Raw genomic sequence first — 26,847 nt, 5'->3', positions numbered from 1 at the left:
GAATGCCTTACTCACTTATTCATGGAACTCCACATAGCATGGCTTCTCATCAACAAGCTCACTTGACAGCAAAATGAACTCATGGCCCATGGAATTCACTGGTCTTCCCATGTTTCCACTGAATGGCCTCTTGAAGACTCAGTTATTCCATCAGTTATATACCAATATCTTACAAGAATGGACTAATATCCTTCAGAAATTTTTGCATGATCTAAATCAGTAACAAACATAGTCAGTATGGCTGTTTCTCTCATAGCCATATATCTCATGATATGAAAATCAAGGGGTAGAAATGGAAGTGGCTCCTCTCACTCATTCTACATGTCAAGCTAGCTAAATTTTTGCTTCTGATTTCAAAGATATCAGGTTTTCTTGGTCCAGGGCTCTTAGTGCCTAATGTGCAATGCTAGCACTAGTGGCCATAGCAATGGTTCTATTAAAGTTAAATTGGAAGTTGAAATAGCCACCTGGTCACTTTGGGCTCCTCATGTCTGTGAATCACAAGCCAATAAGAGGTTGCTATACAATGTGAATAAATAATCTTAAATATCAAGGGGAAACTGGACTGCTGCTACCGCATTATGGGTAATAAGGGATTTCCTGGAACATCTCTTAATACTCTCTTGCCATATGACAAAAGTCAATGGAAAACCACAGTTCAATGAAGGCATTACTGCTAATGGCCCAGACACTTCAAGAATGAGTACTTGGTTTACCTCACCAGGTAAGGAAAAATGACCAGCCATGATGCTTGCTAAAACAAAGAGGATATGGATTGCACAGTAGAAGAAGGAAATTATAAATACCAGCTATAACTATGTAACCAGTTGCAGAAATGAGGATTGTAATATTATATTTCTTACTTATTTTGATATTAATGTAATTGTGTATGTATTAAACAATTATCCTTTTTTCCAGTTCCCTCTCCACCCACCTTCCATCTAGTACAAGTAGTTTGGATAGTAGCTAACCTCATATTTCACTATGGAAGTTATAGCACATCAAAGGGGGAGTGTGGCTCAGGTAGAAAAGGAATGAACAACATCCAAAGGTGGATTAAAAGGCAGAAGAATTATTCTGCTATTATATTTTTGGAAGTTCTGAATGGTTATTAAAGGTATGCATTGTTGCCAAATTGAAAAGAATGGACTAATGTGGCTTTTTTGTACTTTATCATATCAGCTAAACTGGAACTACAATTCCCAGAATTCCCTTCCCTGTTTGCTTCTGTGTCAAGGTTAGCCGTCAGAGAAATTTGCTCAGAAGTTGGAAAGTAGAAGGGAAGCAGCAGCCAAGTTTATGATTGGAAGATTGGTAAAGTGCCAAGCTTTCCTGCTGCTCACACACATTGTCACTGATCTGCTGGCTCACCTTGCTGGGAACAGCTGCTCCCACAGCTCCTTCCAGCTCCTGCTAGATTATTAACTCCATCAGCTTCTCCAAATCCTGTCCTATAATTCCACCTGCAAAATTATCGCCTTCAGTGTCTCTACATCCTGAGCAAAAAGTGTGTGGGACACATGGTGAAGCATATCAGCTTTCCCTGCTGGCCACACACACACATCATTGAAGTTGGCGGCTCCAAGACATGAGAGACAGACACGGGTTCTAATTTGTCCCTGGAGTTCCAGCTTATCCTGAAAGATTCTAGTTCTCCTTGTTCTCTCCAACTCGACACCCATTTTTCTTCCTAGCTGTCTATGCTATCAACTTCAGACGCATCATCAGATGCAGAGCAACAACCTTCCATAAACTCTTTAATCAGGTCATATGAATGCAGAAAGTTATATCCCTATAATAAATCCCTATTCCTGATCAATCACCATGGTTTTATTTCTCCTACCAAACATTAAATGACTTCCTCTCTGTTACGGGTCAAGTTGTGTCTTTCAAAAAGATGTGTTTGAAGTCCTAATCCCTGGCACCTGTGAATGTGATTTTATTTGGAATTAAGATTCTTTGCAAATGTAATCAAGTTAAGATAAGGTGGACCCTATCCCAGTATAACTAACATCCTTATAAGAAGAAGAGGAGGGACACAGAAACAGAGACACACAGGGGGAAGACAGAGAAAGAGATTGGAATTTACAGCATTCTCATGCAGCCAAGGTGTATCTGGGGCTACCAGAAGCTGGAAGAGGCAAAGAAGGATCCTTCCCTAGAGCTTTTGAAGAATTCATGGTCCTGCCACCACCCTGATTTTGGACTTCTAGCCTCCAAGGGTGTAAGAAAATAGCTTTCTGTTGTATTAAGCTCTCCAAGCTTTCAGTAATTTGTTATGACAGCCCTAGGAAGCTAATATACTGCCCTGGTTTGGATATTTCACATAATAGAGATTGATCAATCATATCAAATTCTGAGAAGAAGGGGAAGAAAGAAAAATGTCTATAGATCTGATAGCAAGGAGGTTGTTGGGGGGTGATCAGTTGAGTAGAGTTATGGAAATCAAATTGCAGTGAATTAAGAGATAAATTAAATATGAGAAAGTGAAGGGACTGAAAGCAAAGTTTTATACCAGTGAATGTTGTTAAGATATGGAAAGGAAAAAAAAAATGTAGAATTTGAGGGATGAGTCCAAACAGAACCAAGTAGAAGGATTTCTAATTAATGCAAGAAGCATGAAGCTATTTATAGAATGTATTTAAATTCATATTTAGAAGATAAAATATCTCATACTCTCAACACAAGAAGAAATGTGAATGGACGATGCTGAAAACCTTCTAAAATAAGCATATGTTTAGCTCCCTCTCTATGTCATTATCTTTAGAGTTCACAAACGCAAAATGTATTCATTAATGAAATCACTTCTTAGCAAGAGGCATTGCATAAACTAATGTGCAGATGGGACCCCCATTTATCTTTTGCTGCAATCTAGCTTATCAAGGGTACTATTATATATTATATGCTATGACAAGCACTTTTTTGTTTGCTTTTCAAAATGTCATTAATGAATACTTCTCACTGGTATCTTCCCATTACCTAAGGTATAGGATTCATGGACCCTCTACTGTAAGTCTACCTTCATGAATCTAGAAACAACTATTATAGATGGGACTGGAGCCTACTTAATTGCAACAATGACTTGCTATATGTAGGCTTTGCTTAGCATTAAAAAAATAATAATTATGTGCTTTAAAGGTACCTTTCTGGCTTAGGTTTCTTCTTCTTTAAATGAAGATTAAAGTAATTTCTACGTCATAAATCTATTACAAGTTTAAAAGGACACAGGAATAAAAGTGCTATGCAAATTACAATAACTGCTATTTTCTTACCAAAACTCATGTGACATGTAAGTGCATATATAATGAGTTGTATGCATTTTTCTTGATGGCATAATTATGGTCAGAAGTGATTTATGCAATTACCACTATAAAAGTTCTTTAATAACCTGTACTTACAAATGTTGGATATAAAAATTCATTTTCTTTAACTTTAGGAACATTTTTTGATATAGAATCCATAATAAACCTTCATCCCTAAGTTCAGTTACAGAAAAATAATCAAATTGAAAATTTTTCAAAAAGAAGTAAAATTATTTATGTGATCAACAATAAGAGATAATAAAAGAGACATAATTCCCTGGTTGTTATTGTTTCAATTATAGGTTTGTGTGTGTGTGTATACATATATATAAATAAAAGGGATGGTTAACCAAGAGTATAGCCACATATTTATATATATATAAATACATATATACATATATAAAAAGAGAAACAAAGAGATAGTTAACCAAGAGTATAGTCACTCTACTATGTAATCGTGAAGCACTAAACCTGCCCAAGAAAAACTTTAGGAAGTTATCTGAAAACCACACAGATAAATTTTAGAGGAAAAGTTGCCATACTACATTATTTTCATGATGTATTAAAGTTCACAATGACATCTCTACTTTTCCCAAAGTTTCTATTATCATAACTATTTCACTTTTTAATTATCTCCTTTTTTCTTTGAATAGCTTATCAAGTCCAGTAAAAACATAATGGCCACCCAAAGAGAAAACATACATCATTCTCTGGGTATTTGTCATAAATACCATCTTATTACTTAAGGAACCCAATCTATAGCTCCAGTATTGAACACATTAACAAGAGACTACAAATTCATAAATGATATTCTTGGGATTTATAGCATCAAAAGTTTCTCTTATGAGCAGCTTTAGCTTATAAGCATTAGAATTTGAATCTGTTCACGGGTTGATGTTTTCAAATGGTAATTATTTTTTTTCTCCCAAAACAAATGTGAAATTATAAAATTCTGTAAGTTTCACTGAGAATCAGTTTTCGGAATATCTGATCCCATACTGTATTTAAAAGTATCGATGAAAATTGGTAAAGTAGTAATATTAAACATAACTGCTGGCTGGGCGTGGTGGCTCATGCCTGTAATCCTAGCACTCTGGGAGGCCAAGGCAGGAGAATCACTTGAGGTCAGGAGGTCAAGACCAGCTTGAGCAAGAACAAGTCCCCGTCTCTACTAAAAATAGAAAGAAATTAGCTGGACAACTAAAATTATATAGAAAAATTAGCTGAGCATGGTGGCACATGTCTGTAGTCCTAGCTACTCAGAAGGCTGAGGCAGAAGGATTGCTTAAGCCCAGGAGTTTGAGGTTGCTGTGAGCTAGGCTGACATCACGGCACTCTACCCTGGGCAACAGAGTGAGACTCTGTCTCAAAAAAAAAAAAATGTAAGTGATGAAAAGCACAGCATAAATGGAAAAACAAGTTGAATCCCCACTAAGAAAATTCAATCACTTTTCACTCTGCAGAATTTTTTTAATTGCCAAGACATTTTTAATATTTAGCAGGTTTCCTGGCATTACATCATCTCATATTTTTCCCCTGCAGAGAAATTTAAACATGTGCTACCAGGTATATACACAGGAGGTCCTCTCATTCAACAAGAAATAAAAGCATAAGACTTTTACATATAGTCCAACCACTTTTCATTCCCTCAGTGAATAAGCAGTGTACCCAGTACAAATTCCTAAGAGCTCTTTCATACTGGGAATCTTATGATCCCAAATATAAAATTGCCACAGAAAAATTAGCTGATATACTGTTTTATGGCACAAATTATCCCCATTTTTAGGTTAACTTAAAATTTCAAATAGAGCAAGATTTCTCATCTTGGTACTGTGAACATTTTGGATCAGATCACTCTTTGCTGGGTGGACGATCTGTCCTATTTTAAGAGGTTTAGCAGTGTCCTACACATATCCTACACATATCACTACCCTGACTATCTATCCACTAAATGCCAGTAGCATACACACACACCTCCCACCCCCATCAATTGTGGCAACCAAAAATGCCTCCACATATTGCTAACGGTCTCCTGAGGGGCCAAGTGGCCCCAGTTGAGATGTACCGAAATAGAGCACTATCCCTACTTGCATATTGTCCCAAACACTTCAGAGACAACATCATCTGCCACTCGAGTGCCCTGCTCTGCCGTACTGCTCTCAAGAGCCAGGGAAATCTTCCTGAGTGGAAATTGTCAGGGTACATTCTGAAGCATGTCCACAGAAGAATCACAAATCTTAGAGAAGAAGGAGGGAGTAGATGATGTAAATATGAAGTTGACTGTGAACTGGAATGATGACAGCTTAACTAAATATATCCAAGTAGTGAAGGTGGCTAATGACATCAAGCAGGCTAGCTTAAAATGTTTTTACAATGGAGTACAGAAATTTATATTCATAGCAGGGCATTAGGAGGAGGTTGACTTATGCATAGCACATTTTCATTGGGGAATACATATATATATATATATATATATATATATATATATATATATATATATATATATATTTGTGAAAAATTTAACTCAAGTAAAGCACTTAGCACAGTGCCAGACACATGGTGAGTGTCCATTAAATGCATAAGTGCTGGCTGCTATTATTAATAGTAACACTGGCATTGATCATTTTATTTTATCATTGTGTTATTTAATGAATTAAACCCTTAAACATTTTAGTACTTAGGAACTAATCTATCTTTCTTTCTTTCGTTCTTTCTTTCTCTCTCTCTCTCTCTCCCCCCTGGTTTGTCTTTTTTGCCTATAGAAAGTTCCCACTCATCTTGAAAAGCTCAACTGAAAGGTGAATTCCTCTGAGAGGCTTCCCCTAAGGTCCTTTACTCTTCCAAGTGCAGAATTAATTTTCTCTTCATTTGTATTTCCACAACACTTAGTGCATATTTACATCATAGTTCTTAGCACATTGTATTATAGTTATTAAAGTCTGTGTGTGGCAGGCCCCACCGCAGCCCCTGGCCCTCAGGCTATGTGCTTTTGAGGTCGTATTTATTCGGCCTTATGTCCCCTCTGCTTGCCACATGGTAAGAGCTCAACAAAAGCAAGCCAAACCCAACTGAATTATCTGGAAAATTCAATCATGTGGAAACCTCATTTCCCAATAATGCCAGATATATGAGGTGTGACTGAAGAGCAATGCCTTCTATATGGACTTGGGGGCTGTCAGCCTTATATGAAAAGATTAAATAAGTGAAATGATGCAAAGTGTGTTAACTTTTTACCAAGAAAAATACAGGTTTGGATAAATATCAGAACACTCCTCTAACTTGCACACATTTAAATATGAGTAGGGATAAATGAGGGAGTTGGGAGAGATGGTAGGAATAAAATGCATAATTTTAAGAGCTATTTAAGTCTCACTAAGGTAAATAAATAAGAAAAGAGGTGACATAATGGATCTGCCATATTTTAAATTTGATTACATAACACTGTCAAAGAATTTATAGACTAGATGGTTAATAGATCAGACCATGTCTTGAATATAAAACATGTCCATCAAACATCACTCTAAATTACTGCAAGGATCCCCACCAAGTCACTCTTAGGCAATACCTTAGAGAAAGTGAACTTTACATATGCAAAAATATATATGCATTGTCAAATGCACTGCATGAAAGAATACAATCTACACTGAATTTTCAATTGATTTTGAGTTTAATTCAAATTACCAAGTAGATAAAATCCACAAGTTTGATGATAGAAGTTTTGAGACCTGGCCTTGCTTTAAAAACAGAGGTACTAGTTTCTTTTCCTATCTTCATTTTAGTTCTTTAAGAAATACATCGAACCACAAACAAGCAACACTAAGAAAAATTAACTGAATTTTTTTTTTTTTTTTTTTTTTGAGACAGGCTCTCGCTTTGTTGCCCAGGCTAGAGTGAGTGCCGTGGTGTTAGCCTGGCTCACAGCAACCACAAACTCCTGGGCTCAAGCAATCCTGCTGCCTCAGCCTCCAGAGTAGCTGGGACTACTGGCATGTGCCACCATGCCCGGCTAATTTTCTCTATATATATTAGTTGGCCAATTAATTTCTTTCTATTTATAGTAGAGACGGGGTCTCCCTCTTGCTTAAGCTGGTTTTGAACTCCTGACCTTGAGCAATCTGCACTCCTCGGTCTACCAGAGTCCTAGGATTACAAGCGTGAGCCAGAGCACCAGCCTTAACTGGATTTTAAAAGTACTTTTTCAAATTGCAATTCTTTCCATTTTAACGGTGATCACATGACATATCAATGAAGTATTTTTAATCTAGTCTTCCTCTCAGAGAATTAAAGTTAAAGTCCCAAATTAGCAGTAATTTTTTTTCCAAAGAATACAGGGAAGAAAAAAAATATTTATTTATCTTTATTTTCTGTGAGAAAACAATGTCTTCCGTAGCTTAAGAAAAAATAAGTACAACTTAATTTTAAATCCTAATGTTTTATTTTGACTTTTGCCCCTCTGTGCCTGGGAGAAGTTGAAAATGCTATTTTGTAAAGATATGTGTAGGATAAATTTATTTCATTCTCTTCTCTCTCTCTCTCTCTCTCTGTCTCTCTCTCTCTCTCTCTCTTTCTCTCCTATAATTATGTCCATTTCTGTTCACATAAATAATGTTCATTTAAAAAATTTAGAAAGTACAGAAAGTGATCAATAATTAAGATGTAAAATCAGCTACAAACCTGCAATGAACATTTCAATAATTGCTTCTAATCTGTTTTGTACATGGATTTCTTTAAAATTGGTATAATAATGTATATAATTATGTTTCTTGCTTTAGGTCAATTAACATTACAGTTTGAGCATTTTTCAGAGTTATTAAATATTTTTCAGAAACACAATTGTTATTTGCTATATGATATTCTTTGCAGGAAACAAAGCTTAACTTTTTCTCTTCTGTGTTACTTAAAAATATCTTCAATTTTTCAATTATAAAAAATACTATGGTGATAAGCATTTTTAGATAAATCTTTGTATACATTTATCTATGACTCTGATGTTTCTATGAGATAAATTCATGGATAATAAGTCTCTCATCCTAATCTACCCAATTTCCATATCTCTTCAAGTGTATTTTAAAGAAGAATTCAGCTATCTATCTAAAACTTGTGTTTTCAGCTATTAAGTTCACAGACAGTATCAACAGAGTTGCTGCCAAATTGGGTGGCATTCGTTTCCTTATTAGACTTTGAAATCTACCAATTTTTGCATATACTAGAGATTAGGTAATAAAAGCAATTTTTTATTAAATAAAGACAGCATTATTTTACTTACTTATTTTTACATAAATGCAGATGTCAGCAAATGATAGCTACTGTTATAATAGCAACCTACTTTTGGTTCTTTTATGTGTAGAATCTTGTAAACTAAAATAGATGCTTCTATTAAGTTATATGAAAATATATTGGCCAATGTATTTATTAAGTATCAACTCTGGTTTTTACATTGGGATAAATATCAGTCCTTCTCAAATCATTTGAAATTATTTTTCTCATTCTTAAATACTTATTTTTTTGTTTTTATTCTTTTTAGCTTTGTAAACTAAGACTTCAAAAGGTATAGCAATTTCCCCATGTGTGAATTCAAAAGTCCATGCTCTTATTGCATTACACTATTATTTTCTACAGTGACTTCAAATCCCTTATAGAAATTTGAAATATTCTATAAAACATACTGCTATTTCTATATATTCTTTCCTTTAAACATTTTCATTTGGAAGAGAAAGGGAAATGCAAAAAGTGCATCTATAGGCAATGAAAGGGCACAAGATTGTACTTTTTTACAATGCAAAATAGTGAACAACTCCTGGCAATGGATGAATGCCCATTTTAAAAACAAAGAAGTATTGTGCTAGAGATTTTTTGACTTAGTCAATAGTATATAAAATTGAAATATAAAGTATGCACGTGTGAGTGTGGCTGTTTCAGGAATTGAAAAAAGTTTGTAAAAAATCTCAACTACAATGGCAAAAACAACTATTGCAGAGGACAATATCATAACCCTGGAAGACAAAGGTCACAAGTCAGCAACAATACTTGATAGTAAATGTGGAAAATATGAACTTGGGAGAATTGAATTAATATTGAATTGAATGAATGAATTTTTTAAAGATATCATTTGGTAAATTAGATAAAAACTTAAACAATCTATACCATCCCAGAGTTTAGCATGGCAATGCAAGAGAATGCCAAGCAAAGGTGTACATATACTTTAGATTTTATAAATCAATTTAAAGGATTTAGAAAAAAATACCAATGAAATTCTGAATCTGAGAGTAAATTTAAACACATGTTAAAATAAGTAGAATTAGCCAAATTATACTTAAGAATACTGAAAGAACATGCAGTTACTGTTGCAGAAACATTGAGAGTAATATTTTTAAAATCAGGAATAATTATAAAAATACCAAAAGTTCAAGATAGACAAATGTCCCATTTTAAAAGAATTGAATTTTCCCAAAACTATGAAGTCTAGTGAGCTAAGCAACAATATCCATAAATATTCTAAAATGTATTATTAAAGAAAAATCAGCATGGGTTCATTCAGAAAAAAATCTATGTTATTATCAATAGACCCTTCTATTACTTCTTTATATCCATCATTTTTATCATTTCTTAAATTTTATAGTTCACATTCTTAGAAAATAGAAAGGTAAAAGAAAGCTCAAAGGAAGCTTCATTAGGTAACATTCAAAAATATCCTGAGCACATAGAACAATGGATATAAATATAAGATAGGACCTTTAATTGAGATCAGCATAAAATTCTATGTTTAGATTAAATAAATAAATATATTCCAGAGGCCTGATGTATCAGTGGTTCCTGTAAAAATACTTGAGATGTAAAATAATCAACTACAAACTCAACATACATAAAAACATATGTGATTGACCGAAAATAAACATAATTCAAATATTTTAGGATATGTTGATGGAAGTAGTATTCCAGTTATGAGTAAAAATTATTTCAAAATATTAATTCATACTAAGAAATTAGTAGCACTGAGGATAAAAAGAAATAAAAAGAAATGACTTAAGACACTATCCCTTCCTTAAGGAGTTCCTAGTCCAAATGTGAAAACAGACACAGAACAAAAAGTATTACAAATAAAACAATTATTAGCTATGATAATATTTAGAGTATTATTTTCAATTCTTGTCACTTGATTTAAAAAAATACTATCATTATTTAATACAAAAATAATATACTATTCACTAAATATGCCTGACCCTATCTATGAGAAAATAATATTAGTATTCTCATTCTATAAATGGGACCACTGTATTGAGATTTTTTAAAAATAAAATTCAACCACAACAAATAGCTAGTAAGTGTTAAAGCTGAGAAATAAACACAGGTCTTTATGCCTTGAATCACTGCTCTTAAAAATAACAGTGCATATAGACCAGAATATGTGTTCTGTTGAACAAGTGTTCCATAGGATATTAATAAGTACTGCACACCCAAAGAGTTCATAATAATAATGAACAGTTCATAATAATGAACAGTTCATAAAAATAATGTTGAGGAAGACTAGTAAAATAAAATTAACAGGTTGTTATAAAGCCTTTCTAAGACTTTAATATTCTGATAAGCAATATGAATCTCCGGGATGGTCTAACAGGCAGGGTTTTAAGACACACTTGACTTCAGAAGCTTTTTATTTTTTTCTTCATTGAGTATGGTGTGGGGCTAGTATTCCATGGAACACCCACTGGGAAACTCTGGCACACCGAGAAGACCAAGAAAAATCTAAACATCAGGAACTAGACATAGTCAGCAAAGAGAGAAGGGGGCTTCAAGAGGATACAGGATAGCTGTCTTTAAATATTTGTCTCATCAAAGAAGGACTTAGTATTTCACCAAAAGGAGAATTTAGATCTGATGAATGTAAGCTACTAGGAGAGAGATACCACCTTAATGTAGGATTTCAATCAGATATATATATATATATATATATATATATATCAATATTCAATCAGATGTAGATATATAGCGATATATAGATACGCTGTCCGAGAAAGGTGACTATCCATCTGTAAATTTGTCACTCAAGGGATTTCTGCCTTGGGTTAAAGGTCAGAGAACACCACTAAGGTTTATTTGTAACTTGTGTTCAATGGTTCCTTTGCAGCAATTAGCATCTGAAGTCTGTGTACATTTAGCATTTCAGACTGTCCATTTTTGTATCATTCTGAATTAAGCATCTTATAGCCAGAAGACATCAAAATACACATAACCGAGTGCATACGATTTACACTTATGCCAGGGAAAAGTAAAGCAGCTCTTCTCTACCTTACAGAACACCAAGTGGTTTAAATCATCTCGATTATAAATTTCATAGGGGCAGAACACAATGGAAGTTCTCTGGGGTGAAGGACAAATTTACAAAATGAGACAATAGGCCTAGAAACCACATACAGAGAGGCATGAGACCACTGAGTACACAGATCGGTGTCAGGAGTAGGGGAAAAGCTACAGAATGTAGCGCTCAATTACTCTTACTTTTCAATGTGTCTCTACCTGGTTGTCATTACACCCAAAGAAAACGTGGATAATTTGATAGATCACATGAGTTACCAACGGCTTTTAATAAAATGTAACATTTGTTTGCCAGGGTAATAAGTTAGATATAAAGCTGATACCTATTTGCGTATTCCTTGATGATCTGATAGATGCTAATCTTAATTGTTTCATTCTCAAACCGGCTGTTGCTCCGGTCCTTGTATATGCGGAATTCAGCGGCTGTCACCGCCTCTCCATGAGGAATTTGAGTGAGATCAAACCGAAATTCTTTGTAATGCCTTCGCTGGTGAGAAAAATCCTTGTCTCTTTCAACTGAAAAAAAAGAAAGGGAGGAAAAAGTTAGTCCTTTATAAAATATGGAAATTAATGGTAAATTCTTCCGCTTTGAAAATGAAAACAAACAAGTGGGATAGTATAAAATTGGAAAAACACTAAAACCACAAACTCATACGTGTTTCCAGTTTGAAGGAAATTCCACAAACCAACAGCCTTCAGTTCAAAAGCAATATAACCTCTGTGGTTTTATACAAATTCCTGGATCCTAAATGCAAAGGTTATCCAAAAGTGTTTTAAAAGGCGAAGGTTGTAAAGTGATTGCTAGATGTATCAAGTATCAGAGCACAGAAAATTTCATGCAGGAATTAGGAACGCGTTTATAGAAACTTCCAGTGTTCTAGGTGAAGTCAGTGGAATTGCACCTAAGGACTGTGTTTATGGCATTTCAAATGTCAAGTAAATAAAACAAAATAATTTTTGCAAGAAATATTATTGCTAAAATGTCTTCCCCAGAAAAGTTTTTCTCCTTTCAGCAAATGAAATATTTCTGTTCTTCTTTTTGTTTTTCAAGGAGATTGCATAAATTCTTACCCTGGTACCACATAAGATCTCCAAAAGACCTCTATCTGTTCTTACTTAAAATTGAGAGAGGAATGTATTTTCCCCTTTTAGCAACCCTCCAACCAAATGAAGTCAAAGGACTGCATCTCTTGGGACAAGAAAAGTTGAAGAATTTAGGACAGAATGTGTCAGACATATTGTTGTATAATCTGGTTTTGTAAGAATAGTATATTATCTGATAAGGTCTATATCTAGGGGGTACCAAAAACTTTCCTAATGAACTACCTTATACAAATGATTCATTTAATTTATAGAAATGCAATATCATTTGATGGAGTTAAGTTTCTCAGTATTGGTATGTTTCTCAAAATCTTAGTTATCTAGGATAACAAAGAATAGTGTTACAAAAAATCCATTGCAACACTGTGTGTAAAGTGTTGCACAATTACAGCCTGGAATGATATTTTTTTAAAAAAAATGTTCCAGTGACATATTTTATTGTTACAAAAAGATAAAAATTGTACAAGTGCTATAAATGGATTCACAAAGTTCAAAAATTGGATTAAGGCTGGGCACCATGTGGCTCATGCCTGTAATCCTAGCACTCTGGGAGGCCAAGGCAGGAGGAGATTGCTTGAGCTCAGGAGTTGGAGACCAGGCCAACAAGCAAGATCTTGTCTCTACTAAAAATAGAAAAATTAGCAGAGCATTGTGGCCTGTGCCTATAATCCCAGCTACTTGGGAGGCTGAGTCAGGAGGATCACTTAAGCCCAGGAGTTTGAGGTTACAGTGAGCTATGATGATGCCACCACACTCTATCCAGGGTGACAGATCAAGACTCTGTCTCAAAAAAAAAAGAGAAAAAATTGGATTAAGGTACAATAAATATCTCTAGAAGATTAACTGAAATTATGTCAACACTGCTATAAATACATGAAACTTGGGATCCTAAAAGAGAGAAAGGGTTGAGATTATGGAAGGGAGAAGAGGATAATGAGCATCCAGAAATGATACTGGGGAGTCAGGGCTGCCAGACCATCATGCTCTAGAGACAGATGCTGTGCCTGAAGCTCAAGACAATGGAACCCACAATCCCTTGCCTTCCTCCTCTAACTCAATCCCTGGTTTATTTTCCCTAGAAGAGTAGAAGGTGGTTTAAGATAGCAAGGAACTCATCCCTATCCACATCTCACATTCCTAAGCCAGCATACAGAAAAATGTAAGCTACACCTGGAGGCATTTTAAAAAAATGTTTTTAGAGGTGGGATCTCACTATGTTGCCCAGGCTGGACTCGAACTCCTAGTCTCAAGTTATCCTCCTGCCTCCTTCTCGAATAGCTGGGACAACAGGTATGTTCCTCCCACCCAACTGGAGGCATTTTTCTCTTGTGGATCTTTGCAAGGATGGTGCTCTTAGGCTAACTCATGCTAACACTGCCTCACTTGATTCATGAAATTTTGTTTTCTTTACAGTATTATTATCTTGGTCCTAAAAGAGGTCTGTTTCCAGAGGGATCATTAATCAACTTTTCCCTAAATAAGGATGGCAACCCCATTTGTAGGATGCTATTTTGGTCCATAATTTAAACCTCTTCTCTGTCTAAACTTCGGCCGGCGATAGCCACAACTTTTATTTTCAGGGAACTAAATTTAACTCACTGTATTCTTACTTTTCTGTTTCTAAATTTCAATGAAGTCGATGACAATATATAACAGCATTTAAATGGCACTTATGATATTCCAGGCATTATTGTAAGCAATTTATCATTGTATTAATATTCATATATTAAACTTTACCACAACTTATAAGATAGATTCTCTTATTGTCCTTATTTTGAACATGAAAAACCTGAGGCTGCATAGAGAATAAATAGGATCTGAACCCAAAAGGATCTGAACCCAGGTATCACCACGCTATGGTTTACAAATGCCAGAATATGCTGCTTCTGTTTATATACTATTACTTTGTCCTATTTTATTAACACAGACCTAAAATCTTGCATTCACAAGTCCAAAATCCAAAAAGTTCTGAAAACTGAATATTTGGCTTCAAGTTCATTTGACAGAAGAACCAGAAATTAACTGATGTGAAGTGATTGAAAGTCTCTATTTATCACACTTTATATAAATATTTACTGCTTTGCTGAAGAAGGTTCATGTGTTTGCTTGGATGACACTGTCCCAGTGTTCCTGCTGTAGGAGTTCCATACTTCATGATAAAAGTACCAACCAGCCATTCAAAAATCTATATTTCTACTTTCTGAAAGATAATATTCAAAATTCCAAGTGATAAAAACCATTATGTAATTTTTCATTAACAATAAATTTTGTTTGAAATTTGAACCGATGTAGAAAAGCAAACTATAGTCCTGGAAATAAGTGCTGAGACATGAGTTTCTTAGGATCCAATCTAAAGCGTGCACCTGCATAACACAGATGGGTATTGAATTCATGTTATGTATCTACTGTTCTGGAATCCCCTCTGAGATGTTAGTGTAATAAAGTAGAAAGCTAGAATTTCAGCCATTATTATAAAATTTCAGTTTTCTAATCCAAGCTATTTAACTTAAACCCTTAAGGGGACAAATTTTCAAAGAGTTTAATAAAATTTTGTATTAAATATACCACACAGAATAAAGTTGCATTTCGGATTCGTCTAGTGATTCAAATTCCTAGATCCTACTGCTTTGAATCATAATTGCAACAATAAATTCTATGGGACATGTTGGAGTGGGTAGTGGAATGAAAATCCCATTTATATAGCCTTGCACTCTTAATGATGCCCACAAATATTCAACAAGGTAATCTCAGTTACCTCAAAGACTAATGCTAGGGAGGTGGCAAATATTAATACCCCTGACTTAAGAATATGAAATTGGGTGATGACAGCTAGGTGGTAACAGATGTTTGTCTCCTAAAGCTCATTATAAATCTTTGTTCAACATCCATACCACCTACATAATGACATCCTACTGGTTCAGCACTGAGACATGAGTTCATTGCTAGTATATTTAAACAATGTCTTTTGGCAGTACACAAAAAAAGTAGAGAATAAGCTAGAGAGTAAGGATTTTGATCACCAGTGTGTGGTTACCATCTAACAAAATGCAATACCTAATCCAGAGAAGTTTTTCTAATAAATATTGGTTCAATGATTGCATGAACGGATCAAAATCTAGTCCTGTCTTTCCACTCAGCATCTCCTGCTGCATTACTCCCTTGGCTGAAGGCATGGAAACTTATTTAAGCATCATTTGTATGGTACAAATTTTATTTAATTCTCACAACCCTACTTATGTACATCAGTTTTATAACTTGTCCAAGAGCCGAAAACTTAGAAATGGAAGATAACAGATTTCATCCCAGGGTCAAGATTTTAATGTCCAAGCCCTCATCAACACAACTCTCACTGTTTTTTTCTGGATAAGAGTGGTTTTTTTTATTGTTTTTGTAATCGAATTATTTCTTGGGAAAGTTGATCTTTTTTTCAGTGTTTTTATTCTCTCTGCAAAGAACTCTCCCCTCTATGATTCTCTTACAATATAAGAGATGCCATTCTCTCTAGACTCAGTTCATTCTCCTAGAAAACACCTCCTCCAATCTTTATTCCAGCAAATGTGCTGTATTCTATTCATTTATTTCAAATTGATTCTATATCTTATCTAAGGAAATTTTCATGAATAAATAAATGATTATATTAATAGTTTAAATTACTCTTACATAATATGTATGTTAGTATGCAACATCATACTTTTACTACAACCATATGTTGGACTGTAATTATAACTTTCAACTTTGAAATAATTGTAACTCACCAGCTAGATTCTTCCATACCCTAAATTTTTCATCATCAGACCCACCACCAAAATCAAAACTCCCAAAACAGAGTTTCAAGCACATATACCCACATTTAGCATTCTTTAAATATAAGCTTTTGTTAGGAGAGATCTTTGACTTCTTCACATTGTAAAACTTTTAGTACTAAATAAACATTAAACATTCTCTTTCTCCATATATTAAAGTGTGGCATAACCTATTGTAACCATAAATGAGTTGGGAAGGCTAAATGATATGCAAGAAAACAAGGAGAAAAAAAATCAGGAAAGTGTGTACTATTATTTGCTTTGAGATTCATATTATATTAAATATTCAGTCCTTTTAATTTACTCTTTATATGTTACAACAACTAAATGCCATGAGTTTTCTGTGTCTTCTTTATCATCCTTTCTAGCAAAATCTGTTTTACCAGAGGAAAATATACAAGACTTCATAAAAGCCATACTCACTTTCCTATTTGGTGGTGGAAAGTGTCTCTTTATAGTAAAAAAACAAATAAAATAAAACAAGAAAACAAACAAGTGGGGGGTTTAGTTCATCTAATCCAGACCTAGACTTTTCATAGGGGTTAAAAGGGGACAGTGTTAATACATATCGAGATCAGGGGTAAACACTATACTCTAGTAGAGATCATTCTTTTATCCCAAACTAAAAGCATCATATCTTTCATATGAGGCAGAAAAGGGAGCTTACGAACAATTATAACTAGATGTAAAGCACAAACCTTGTATCAGTCAATTTACCTGTGATATCATATTTAAAGAGATCACAAAACAACCTGCCCAAACTTTAATATGTGCTGGCATATCTAGCAAGATCAATATGGGGCATTTTGCCAAATAGCCACACATAGACTCCATTAATGTCATAGATTCTTCTCCCGTTGCCATTTATGGCACCTGCATGTTTTGAAGGTTTCCAGGTGTAATCCATTGAATATCATCATAAAAGTTAGAAGAAAGTAAAGTTTACAATGGAACAATTTATGTATTTCCATGGATGGAGTCAGGTGAGTCATCTCACATATTGGCATGTGACATTATCCCTTTCAAATAAGTCCATCAACATAGGATTGTTTATTTGAGTGGATGGTTGCCAACAGTGCTCTCTAAAAACATTAAATGGAATTACTGTACTGCACGCACACACACACACACACACACACACACACACACACACACACAAATTTACAGAAAATAAACCATCAAAACTTCAGAAAGCTTATACATTTTACCACTCAAATCACAATCACAGTGATGGTGCTGAATATACTTCCTTCTACTTCTAGGGAGTAGGGTTTTTTTTGTATACTCCAAATATTTCCATCTATGTGAAGAAACTACAGAGCTATCTAGAGAAACCAAAAGCTCAACTACACTGACAGAAAGAAATAATGTATTATTATATTTTAAAAGATGGTGACATCACAACATCCAAGAGTTGAAATATGCATCAGAAGATTCACATTCCATGATTAATGGGCTGATAATGAAAAGAAACAGGATTGCCTTTATATAAGCACTAAACTATGTCCTAAATGTGCTAAATTGCCAAAGTTCTGCAAAAATTAAACAACTTTGAAGAGACACACTGAAGCCTTTTATTGTTGAGATATAACTTAACAGAAATTAATGACTGATTGAAGTCTTTTCTTTTCCACAAACAAATACCTCTCTGAATGACTTTATCACTAATAGAAATTGGATAGAAATGTCCTGGGCTAAATATTTTCATGTCTACCATATCTAAAGAGTAGAGTTAATTAACAGAGGATTACAGTTTTATCTATTTGGTGATTTATCTGCAGTTTTAAGGAGATGCATTCGTGGGCAATCAGTCTTAATCTCCCACACAAGAGCTGTAACTTGGAAGACACAAATAGAATCAGTAGCTGTAAAGCAAAGATAGCATTCTCACAGGAGCCTAGCCAGCTGTTGAAAGAATACAGATCATCGTTTGCTGCTGAGTGCAAAGAATCATTAAGAGATTACTAATAGAATTATTACTTATCTGTGTTGCATTTTAAAAGTAAGAGAAATAAAAGCAAAGACATCATGTGCACGCCAAGATGTATCACTTTGTAAGACATCCCTTACTGACTAGTTCACTGAAAAACATAAACTTGGTTCTATAAAGACCTATTTATTGGTCAGTAAATGAATATGTACACGTTTTCCATGAATGGATAACCACACCAGAGAGTGCGGTAAACTCCAGATTCTAGAAATCCTAAGAGCCTCTTAACACCACACCAATCTGTAACCTGAATAAAAGAAAATTGTCCCCCTGACTGTTTTTCTTCAAGGAACCATTTCAGTTGACTTTCAGATTTTTCTATAGTTCAAATACTTTTACTTATAAATGCTTCTTGAACACAGTTTTATAAAGAAATAAAATCCCAAGAGAAAGATGAGATGGCTAAATAATGTTAATATGCTAATAGGATAACTAAACAAATTGGTTCTCAATGTCAATTTAAAATACAATGGACATAATTTGGAAATTTAAGAAATTTAATTGATGATCCAATATTTCTATATGAATATTTTTTATTTCCTTTAAAAAAATAACAATTTAGGGAACACAAAGAATTAATTCTGGTATAAAGAAAGTTTTGAAATTGGAAGGAAAGTGGTGGCAAGGTCTTTCTGTCCTCTTTAGATTAGTCAGGTCCAACACTGAGCCCTCAGGGGTTATTTAGAACACTACAATGATAACAACTATAAATACCAAGCATTGGTATGAAAATTGATATATTCAATAATTAAGTCAATAACAAGTAAGCAGTGATAGCAATAAACTAATTAATGAGAGGTTTAATAAATTAGTAAATTTCAAAATTTTTATTTCTTCCTCCTTACTTGATCCAGTAAAGCAGAGCCTCTATTATCTTCCCCAAGGTGTAGATAAAAGACATTAATGTTCTCTCAAAGTTGAGTCATCTACAAAGACAGAAATAGTATCTAGATTTTATAACTCTTCATTTAACGTTCTTTGCACTAGACTTTCAACTAATGCTGATTGCTACTTCTGTCTTAGGGCAAAAATGTTCCTTTTCTATTCCAAGGTCAATGTTTCTGCTTGAGCCTTGCCCCCAATCTGCTTGGGCTCATTCTTAGCATGTTCTCTCCTCCTGTGAATTTAGGTTCATCCTCTACCTTATGTCAATGCCCTGGAGACAAGAGAACACTGGGAACATACCTTCAGATGAACAGAGTTGGGTTCATAGACTTGTTTCAACATGTGTCATGGAATGGATGCCACAGGGAGTGTCAGGGAGAAAGGACTCATTCAGGATTATGTGAGATTATTTGGAAAAGGGTTCTAAGAGGCAGGGTTTTGCTCTGGACTGGGTGTTCCCAGGAAACAAGAGTTAACTTTATCATTTGGCATCTTAAAATTTAATAAAATTTTCCAAGGGAATAAGGGAGGAAAGATAAAGCTGTAATTGGTAAAGAAATAGCAGACAGTAATAATATCTAGGAAAGCGGATGTTTGGTCATTTTTGAGATTCGTACAATATTCTTGTTTTTAATCTGTGATATGATTATGGAGTGTTTTTGTCTTCCTCCCTTATGATCACAGAGGTCTTGTCCAATGTTAATATACTGCAAAATTATTTCCAGTTAGCAGAACTGAGTGCCAGTCTAGCTCCTAGCTGCTCCAAGGCATAGCTAATAGGTCCAGACCATCTCCTGGCTGTCAGGTACTAACTTTCTTGTTCTCATCTTCCATATTCATTCACTTTGATTATCCTAAAAATAGCTACTTTGCTACTCTATATTTATTCAATTTTGAAATATTAGATGACTTCTCCCTGCCAACTCTAATCCTGCAGTTCCCAACCACCCCTTCCACCACCTGTTAGGGACCAGGCCCACAGAGCTCCTCCTCGGCCCCCCTCCCACCCCACCGTCCATGGAAAAATTGTCTATTGTCTTCTAAGAAACTTAGGAAAGCCACCTACCTCTGCCCCCCTGCCCCAGGTGCACAGCAGGAGGTAAGCAGCAGTGACCAACCAAGCTTCCTTGGTATTTACAGCTGCTCCCATCTCCCCATCAATACCAGCACCTCCTGAGATCCACCCAACTTTGGCAGCCAGAAGGTGGAAAAATTGTCCTCCATGAAACCAGTCCCTGGTGCCAAAACGATTGCTCTAATAGTTAAAGAGATACAAGAAGAAAAGACATGGGCGCTCAGGGTGAGAAGGAGTGGGCCTGAACTATGTAGGAACGAGGAAGACACAGATGGAGATGGACAGAGAGAGAGAGAGAGAAGGAGAGAGAGATCTTAGCATAGTGCCTGGAACACAGCAAGCTCTCAAAAAGTGATAGAAATCATAATATAAATCACTTTCCACTTGCATTATAATCATTGTGTCACCTTCTATTTACCATATAAGTAAGATATTTAAGAGAAATATCCATATTTTCTTTTTGTTTTGATTTTTATCTTTGTATTTCTCCATATACCCCAAATAGGACTTTTTATATAGTAAATGGTCAATAAAAGTTTAATTATATAAAATTGCTAACTGGCTTAAAAGCCAATCATTTTGATTATCAGAATGTTAATTTTGGCCAGGCATGATGGCTCATGCCCATAATCCTAGAACTCTAGGGAGGACAAGGCGGGAGGACTGTTTGAGCTCAGGAGTTCCAGACCAGCCTGAGCAAAAGCAGAGACCCCTTCTCTACTAAAAACAGAAAAAAATTAGCTGGATATTGTGATGAGCGCCTGTAGTCCCAGCTACTCTGGAGGCTGAGAGGCAGGAGGATCTTGAGCCCAGGAGTCTGAGGTTGCTGTGAGCGAGGCTGATACCACTGCACTCTAGCCCGGGGAACAGAGCAAGATTCAGTCTCCAAAAAAAAAAAAAAAAAAATGCTAATTTCTATATCGGAAATATAGGTTTTTAATATGGGAATTAATGTTATTGTGGGTTTTTTTAAGTTTGTTATTGTGGAGTTAAAAAAAGATTTCAGGTTAAATTTATACAAACAGAGGATAGGTAGAAAATAATTGTATTTACTTAAAGTCTTGTTCAAATATTTCACATCTTTAAGGTGGACCACTTAGTGGTCCATATCATTAACATTCACATATTTCCCAGAAATATCAGTTAATAAAATTGCTGGTTCTGACAACTCCTCTTCAAAGGAGTCTTAAGTCACTTAATTATTTTTATCATGGAGGACAACAATGCATCCTAAAATATAGAAAATACTTTTTATTGTTTTTATTATGAGCATTTTATATAGGAAATTATTAATTGGAAATTAAAAATAAATATTCACCTTTTGTGGGTTAAATATTAATATTGTGTCAAAATTGGTTTAGAATAATAGAGAAGATGCTACTTGATTAATACATTTTATATACTAGAAATGGTTACTTAATTATGAGTGAATATACATACTATACAAATAATGGATTTCAATTATACTGTGTACGAATATTTGAGAAAATTTTGTGTTTGCCTATAAAGAGTCAACATAAAAACACAACTGTTGGATAGTCACCTTTGATAAATATTTAGCTCTTAAGTTTTCTTTAGTGGAAAAATCTGTTCCTTTTATAGATTGCCTGGCAGCTAGAGGTCAACCATTCTAATCTCACCAGATTTCACTGAATGACCTCGTGAATTCTTCTGCTCCATTAGTAAAATGAAACAGTCCATTTTTAACCATCTGAAGGTGCTAGAGGTTACAGTAAGTCCATGTACAGAAAAGAGCCTTCCTTTACATCTTGAAATCAATGAAATGATACTTTATCTACAGTGAATATTTGCGGTTACCTGACAAAAACAGGTCAAAGGTTTTGTGAGTTGTCTTCTGGGATAGCTCAGTGCCTTCTCTAATGACTGATAATTGAAAACAGAGACTGGGACTATCAAATGTGGTGAGTGACAGATAAGCAGTAGATTAATGCCAATACTTGGTTACAGGACACTAAAAGGTCAGGAGTCACAGGAATTAGCTATTGTGCTACTGTGAAAAGACAGACAGCCAAAGTCTATTATCCCCTTAATAGCTCTTCCCATAGCCTGAAATCTATTCTCACTTCCTTAGGTTATAATTTAGAGATAACCTTGATGTCATTTTACATATGATGTCAAAGTGAAGTCACTCACCCTAAGTGTATCCATAGTTAGGATTTGCATTATTTTTTTTATATAATGAAGAAATGTTTTTTATATCACATTTTTAGTGTACTCAGCGCTCATTTGAGGGAATTTTAGGAACATTTTATTTAAAAAATATAATTATACTCAACAGAAAGAACACTTGGAAAAATAGAAAAGTTGACAATTACATTACATTTGTTTAGAATTTCTCCATGAGGGAAGAAGGAAGTGGGTTTAAGTCAGAGTTTACATAGTTTAAAGGATATGAGAATTTTCATAGCTGAACAAACAAATAAATGTCTATCTCAAATTAACTGCTTTAAATTTTAAATCAGTATGATAACTTTTATAAGGTTCACTCAAGTTCAATTTGTAGTTCAATCTGTCATTTTGAAGAAAAGCAAACTATACATTTTCCTGCCAAATGAGTTGCATCGGTGAAGTTTGATACATGGAAGGAAGTCACAGAGAAATGTGGTTATACTTATTGACATATAAAGTTAATAGAGACACAGCTACTTGGTTTAACAGTTTGTTAAGAAGAGGAATAAAACTATCTATAAGAATATATTACATATACGCTCTATAACTAATACAGGAGTAGCTGATTTTTCTGTCCTACTTAGGCAAGAACTGCAAGTGGCCACTGGTGCCCCAAGTTTCTTTCCCAAGAAGTAATTATTTGCTTTCTGCCTCCCCCAGTAGACTTTCAGCTTGATAAAAGCAACATTTTTGCTTGGCTCACTGCCATACATTCAGCTCCTACCTCAATCCCTCACACAGAACATTATTCAATATATGAAATATATGTGTAATTAATGAACATAAGAATATATGTCTGGTTTTTTGTTTTTTTTTTTGGTTTGTTTTTTTCAGCTTTTGTTTTCTTTTTGTTTTCTTGATTGTTTCTGGAGGGAGATTTAATCCAGACCCTGTTATTTCAACTAATTCAAAAGCCAACCCCCTCAACCATCTATTCTTAAATGAGCCCTACCAATGCTACAAAATAGTATTATTTCTAATGGTATATTTATTTTTCTTTTCTTCTTTGAAAGAAAGTCAAATAAATAATGGTAGTTTAGAGAATCCTAATGTAATATATTTATTTTCAGTTTTACACTATGTTGATGCTCAAAAGCATATTCTAGCCTAATACAATCTCTGTGATTCTTTAATGGATGCCTTACTTTTGAGAAACGAGAAAAAGGTAATTGAAAAAGTAAATAATATTGCTTTTATCTTATGTTATTATTAGAATTATATTGGAAATAATTTACAAAATGAACAATGTGTTGTAGAAGATAATACAATGTTTTTGAACATAATAAAATAATTCCCGTTTCTCCCTGTTTTTTTTTTCTATGTACATAAAACAGTTAAGAATTTTATTTCTCCAAAATATGTGTATGTAATAGGGCCAAATCTTTGGTAACATATTCATAAATTTTTAATATATCTTCTAAAATATTGAAAATAATTGGTTCCTTCAAAGAGATGGTTGTTTTGTGAGTTTCTTTTTTATTTGGTTTTTATAAATGCTTTTATATGGCATAAATTTTTCTAACGTCATCCTTAAAAGTGAAAGCTCATGTTATCAGCCTTTACGTTTACAGATAGAAACTGGAACACACAGTACATGACTCGCTTAACATCTCTTTACAGCACATTATTAAAATTATGAGTTATACGAATCGATGCATCTATATAAAAGATGTTTTATATAATTGGAGACCTACTTCAGGACATGTGTAGATTTAATAAAGATGTAACAGGTGCCAGAATCAATAAAGAAATCACATGCTCTTCCTACATTTTATTGAATGAGACCACATTATAATTAGAGTCAAGGGATCTTTAGTGGCCTCGGGTCTCACAGTATTCGTATGAACAGTCTCATATTTTGGTTGATCTGGTTTCACACTCTTGGGCTTTTCCTTTGTATTGGGATTTCAGGTCAACCACAAAACTCAAAGCAAAATTCAGCTACGTATCTTGGAGCAGTATCTGGTTTTAAGTTCACGTACACAAACCCTCCAAGTTTCTTAAGATGCACACCTGGAAGGAACAATAAGTCTTTTGAGATCCATGGTAGACCATGTCATTTTGGATTCACATTTAATAATTTCCTGAGTCTCAAATTTTATATTAGTTATCAGATGGTCTGTTTTCTGATGCTTTTGTTGTTAAAAGTTTGACTTTTTCTTAATGTTATTTAATACCCTATACAACTAGCAGTACAACAGTACATCCATATGTACTGTTCCATAAAATCCAAAATTTTCCAATAGAAAAAGCTGAATACCAGCCTAATTTAAACCACATATTTCTCAGAATGGTCAGGAATTGGTGATATCTGGCACCTCCAGACATGACTGTGGAAAGCAGACATAAGTATGAAGTTAAAATAAGAATGTTTGCGTATTAGATGTTTACAAAGTAGGTGGATTCTTAGGTCTCCCTCCAATTCCGTCCTTCCGAATGACTGTTCTTCCCTACATGAACAGAAGTTTAGAAGTTTTCTGGAGAAGGGAAAACAAAGTGTTCTTGATATTACCAGGCATAGTTGAGTGTGGTAGCATACTGAAAACACAGGAACTAAACAGATATATAGATAGTAGATGCCAAGTTCCCATGCCTTTTTACCCACTTGGTTCCCAGAATGTTGACAGCTAGGATTGCACCTTCCAGGCAAGATAATGAGAATCCTCTCCTTGAAATATGACCATTCCAAGAAGAAAAACTAAATCTCCACAAAATGGAAAAGTAATAATACTATAAAGAAAAAACAATACTGACAAGTTTTACCCATGTGCTAAGAGCTTCTAATAAATGTTTTAATCTCTCCCTGTTAAACAAGAACAGACAACCAAAGATCACTAGATAGCAGAGAACATTCTTTACCTTGAAATATAAAGGCAAAAATAGATTTTTTAAAAAAAAAGGAACTTGAAGGAACCTACTAAAAACTACTGTAATATCCTTGGAGTGCTTAAGAGAAGCTATTGCATCCATAAAACAAGTATAACATGCCGCAAAAAAGAAGTAGTCAATGCTAAATCATCCCTTGGAAGTAAAGCAGAAAATCAATCTCAGTTTGAAAGACTGAATTGAGGACATTACGAAAAGGAGAGCAATTGGTAATGGAAAATAGGAGAAGACGACTTTAAAAAGAAAAAAAAAAATTAGTCCAGAATTAGCACAAATAATAACGCTTCCACAAAGAGAGATGAGGAATAAAAGAAAAAGGAAATTGACAAATAACCCAATTCACTCATCTGAAGGGCAAAAATTTTAAGACTGAAAATATCTGCTGTGTGCCTAGCTCAGCGGACACACATCGTCATCACTGTGAAGATTTACAACACTGGGTGCCAACAGAAGGTTCTACAAATTCCAGAGACAAAATACAAATCACATGCATAAAACAAGGAAGTAAACTAGGAAGAAGATGAAGACATGAGCTAACACAGAAGGGAAACAAAAATAATGCGTATGAAGGGAAATTTCAGGATGATGGCTGTGCTCCAGGCACAGAAGGCAGATAGTCTGTCCTGGAAGAGTGTGGCTTAACAGAAAGATATGTTAAGGGCTAGCATCTAAAAGATCCCACTTACCATTCCTACTAGCTTTTGAACTTGACAAAGTCTAGGTGATCCTAGATGAGATTTGTACGTGTAAGTAGCTTTCCTGACATGTACTTGTAAAAGTTCCTGCTCTCTCCTCAAAGTCATGCTGCTTGGGCCATCTGAGAACACTCACTCATTCCCACAGAATTTTTTTTTTTTCTTTTTGTTCTACTCCTGAACATTGGCTGTTGATCATGGCAAGCATAGAAGCTGAGAATGCAGAAAAGCTCATATCCCCTGATCATGCTTCAATTGGCTGAACCATACCTGGCCTTGCCTCACTGTAGCTTCCCCAAATTCCCAAAAAACTACCTCCCCAGAAAGGAGTCTTTAGAAACTGTCAAGCAAACTAAAGCAGAATTTTACTCAGAGGCTGTGTTTCTCTCATCCTATTTGCCTAACACCTTGACTTAAATATATAGCTTTGTGCTTCTTGTCTGTTTTAATTAGTTTTATATTTACTCATATGTGAAACATATCTGATAAAACATACTATATTTAGTTAAGGAAGAAAAAGATGATTTATCCAAGTTCAGATATATAGTGATCCACAGAGAATGGATTCAAATTGGTATCTGACCCCATCAGTGCCTCTTAAGAAATG

The 26,847-nt window shown here is 34.5% G+C and overlaps 1 protein-coding gene across 1 annotated transcript in view; it reads right to left on the bottom strand.

Annotated features, from left to right (window-relative positions):
* Positions 1–26,847, bottom strand: part of BMP5 (bone morphogenetic protein 5) — a 123,980-nt gene that overhangs the window by 55,321 nt on the left and 41,812 nt on the right. Inside the window, exon 2 of the mRNA XM_012780792.3 lies at positions 11,939–12,131. Coding sequence (XP_012636246.1) covers positions 11,939–12,131 — 193 coding nt within the window. The remainder of the gene's footprint in view (positions 1–11,938; positions 12,132–26,847) is intronic.

This window comes from Microcebus murinus, chromosome 5, assembly GCF_040939455.1.
Source record: "Microcebus murinus isolate Inina chromosome 5, M.murinus_Inina_mat1.0, whole genome shotgun sequence".
Lineage (NCBI taxonomy): Eukaryota > Metazoa > Chordata > Mammalia > Primates > Cheirogaleidae > Microcebus > Microcebus murinus.
This window is presented reverse-complemented; position numbering and strand designations above follow the sequence as displayed.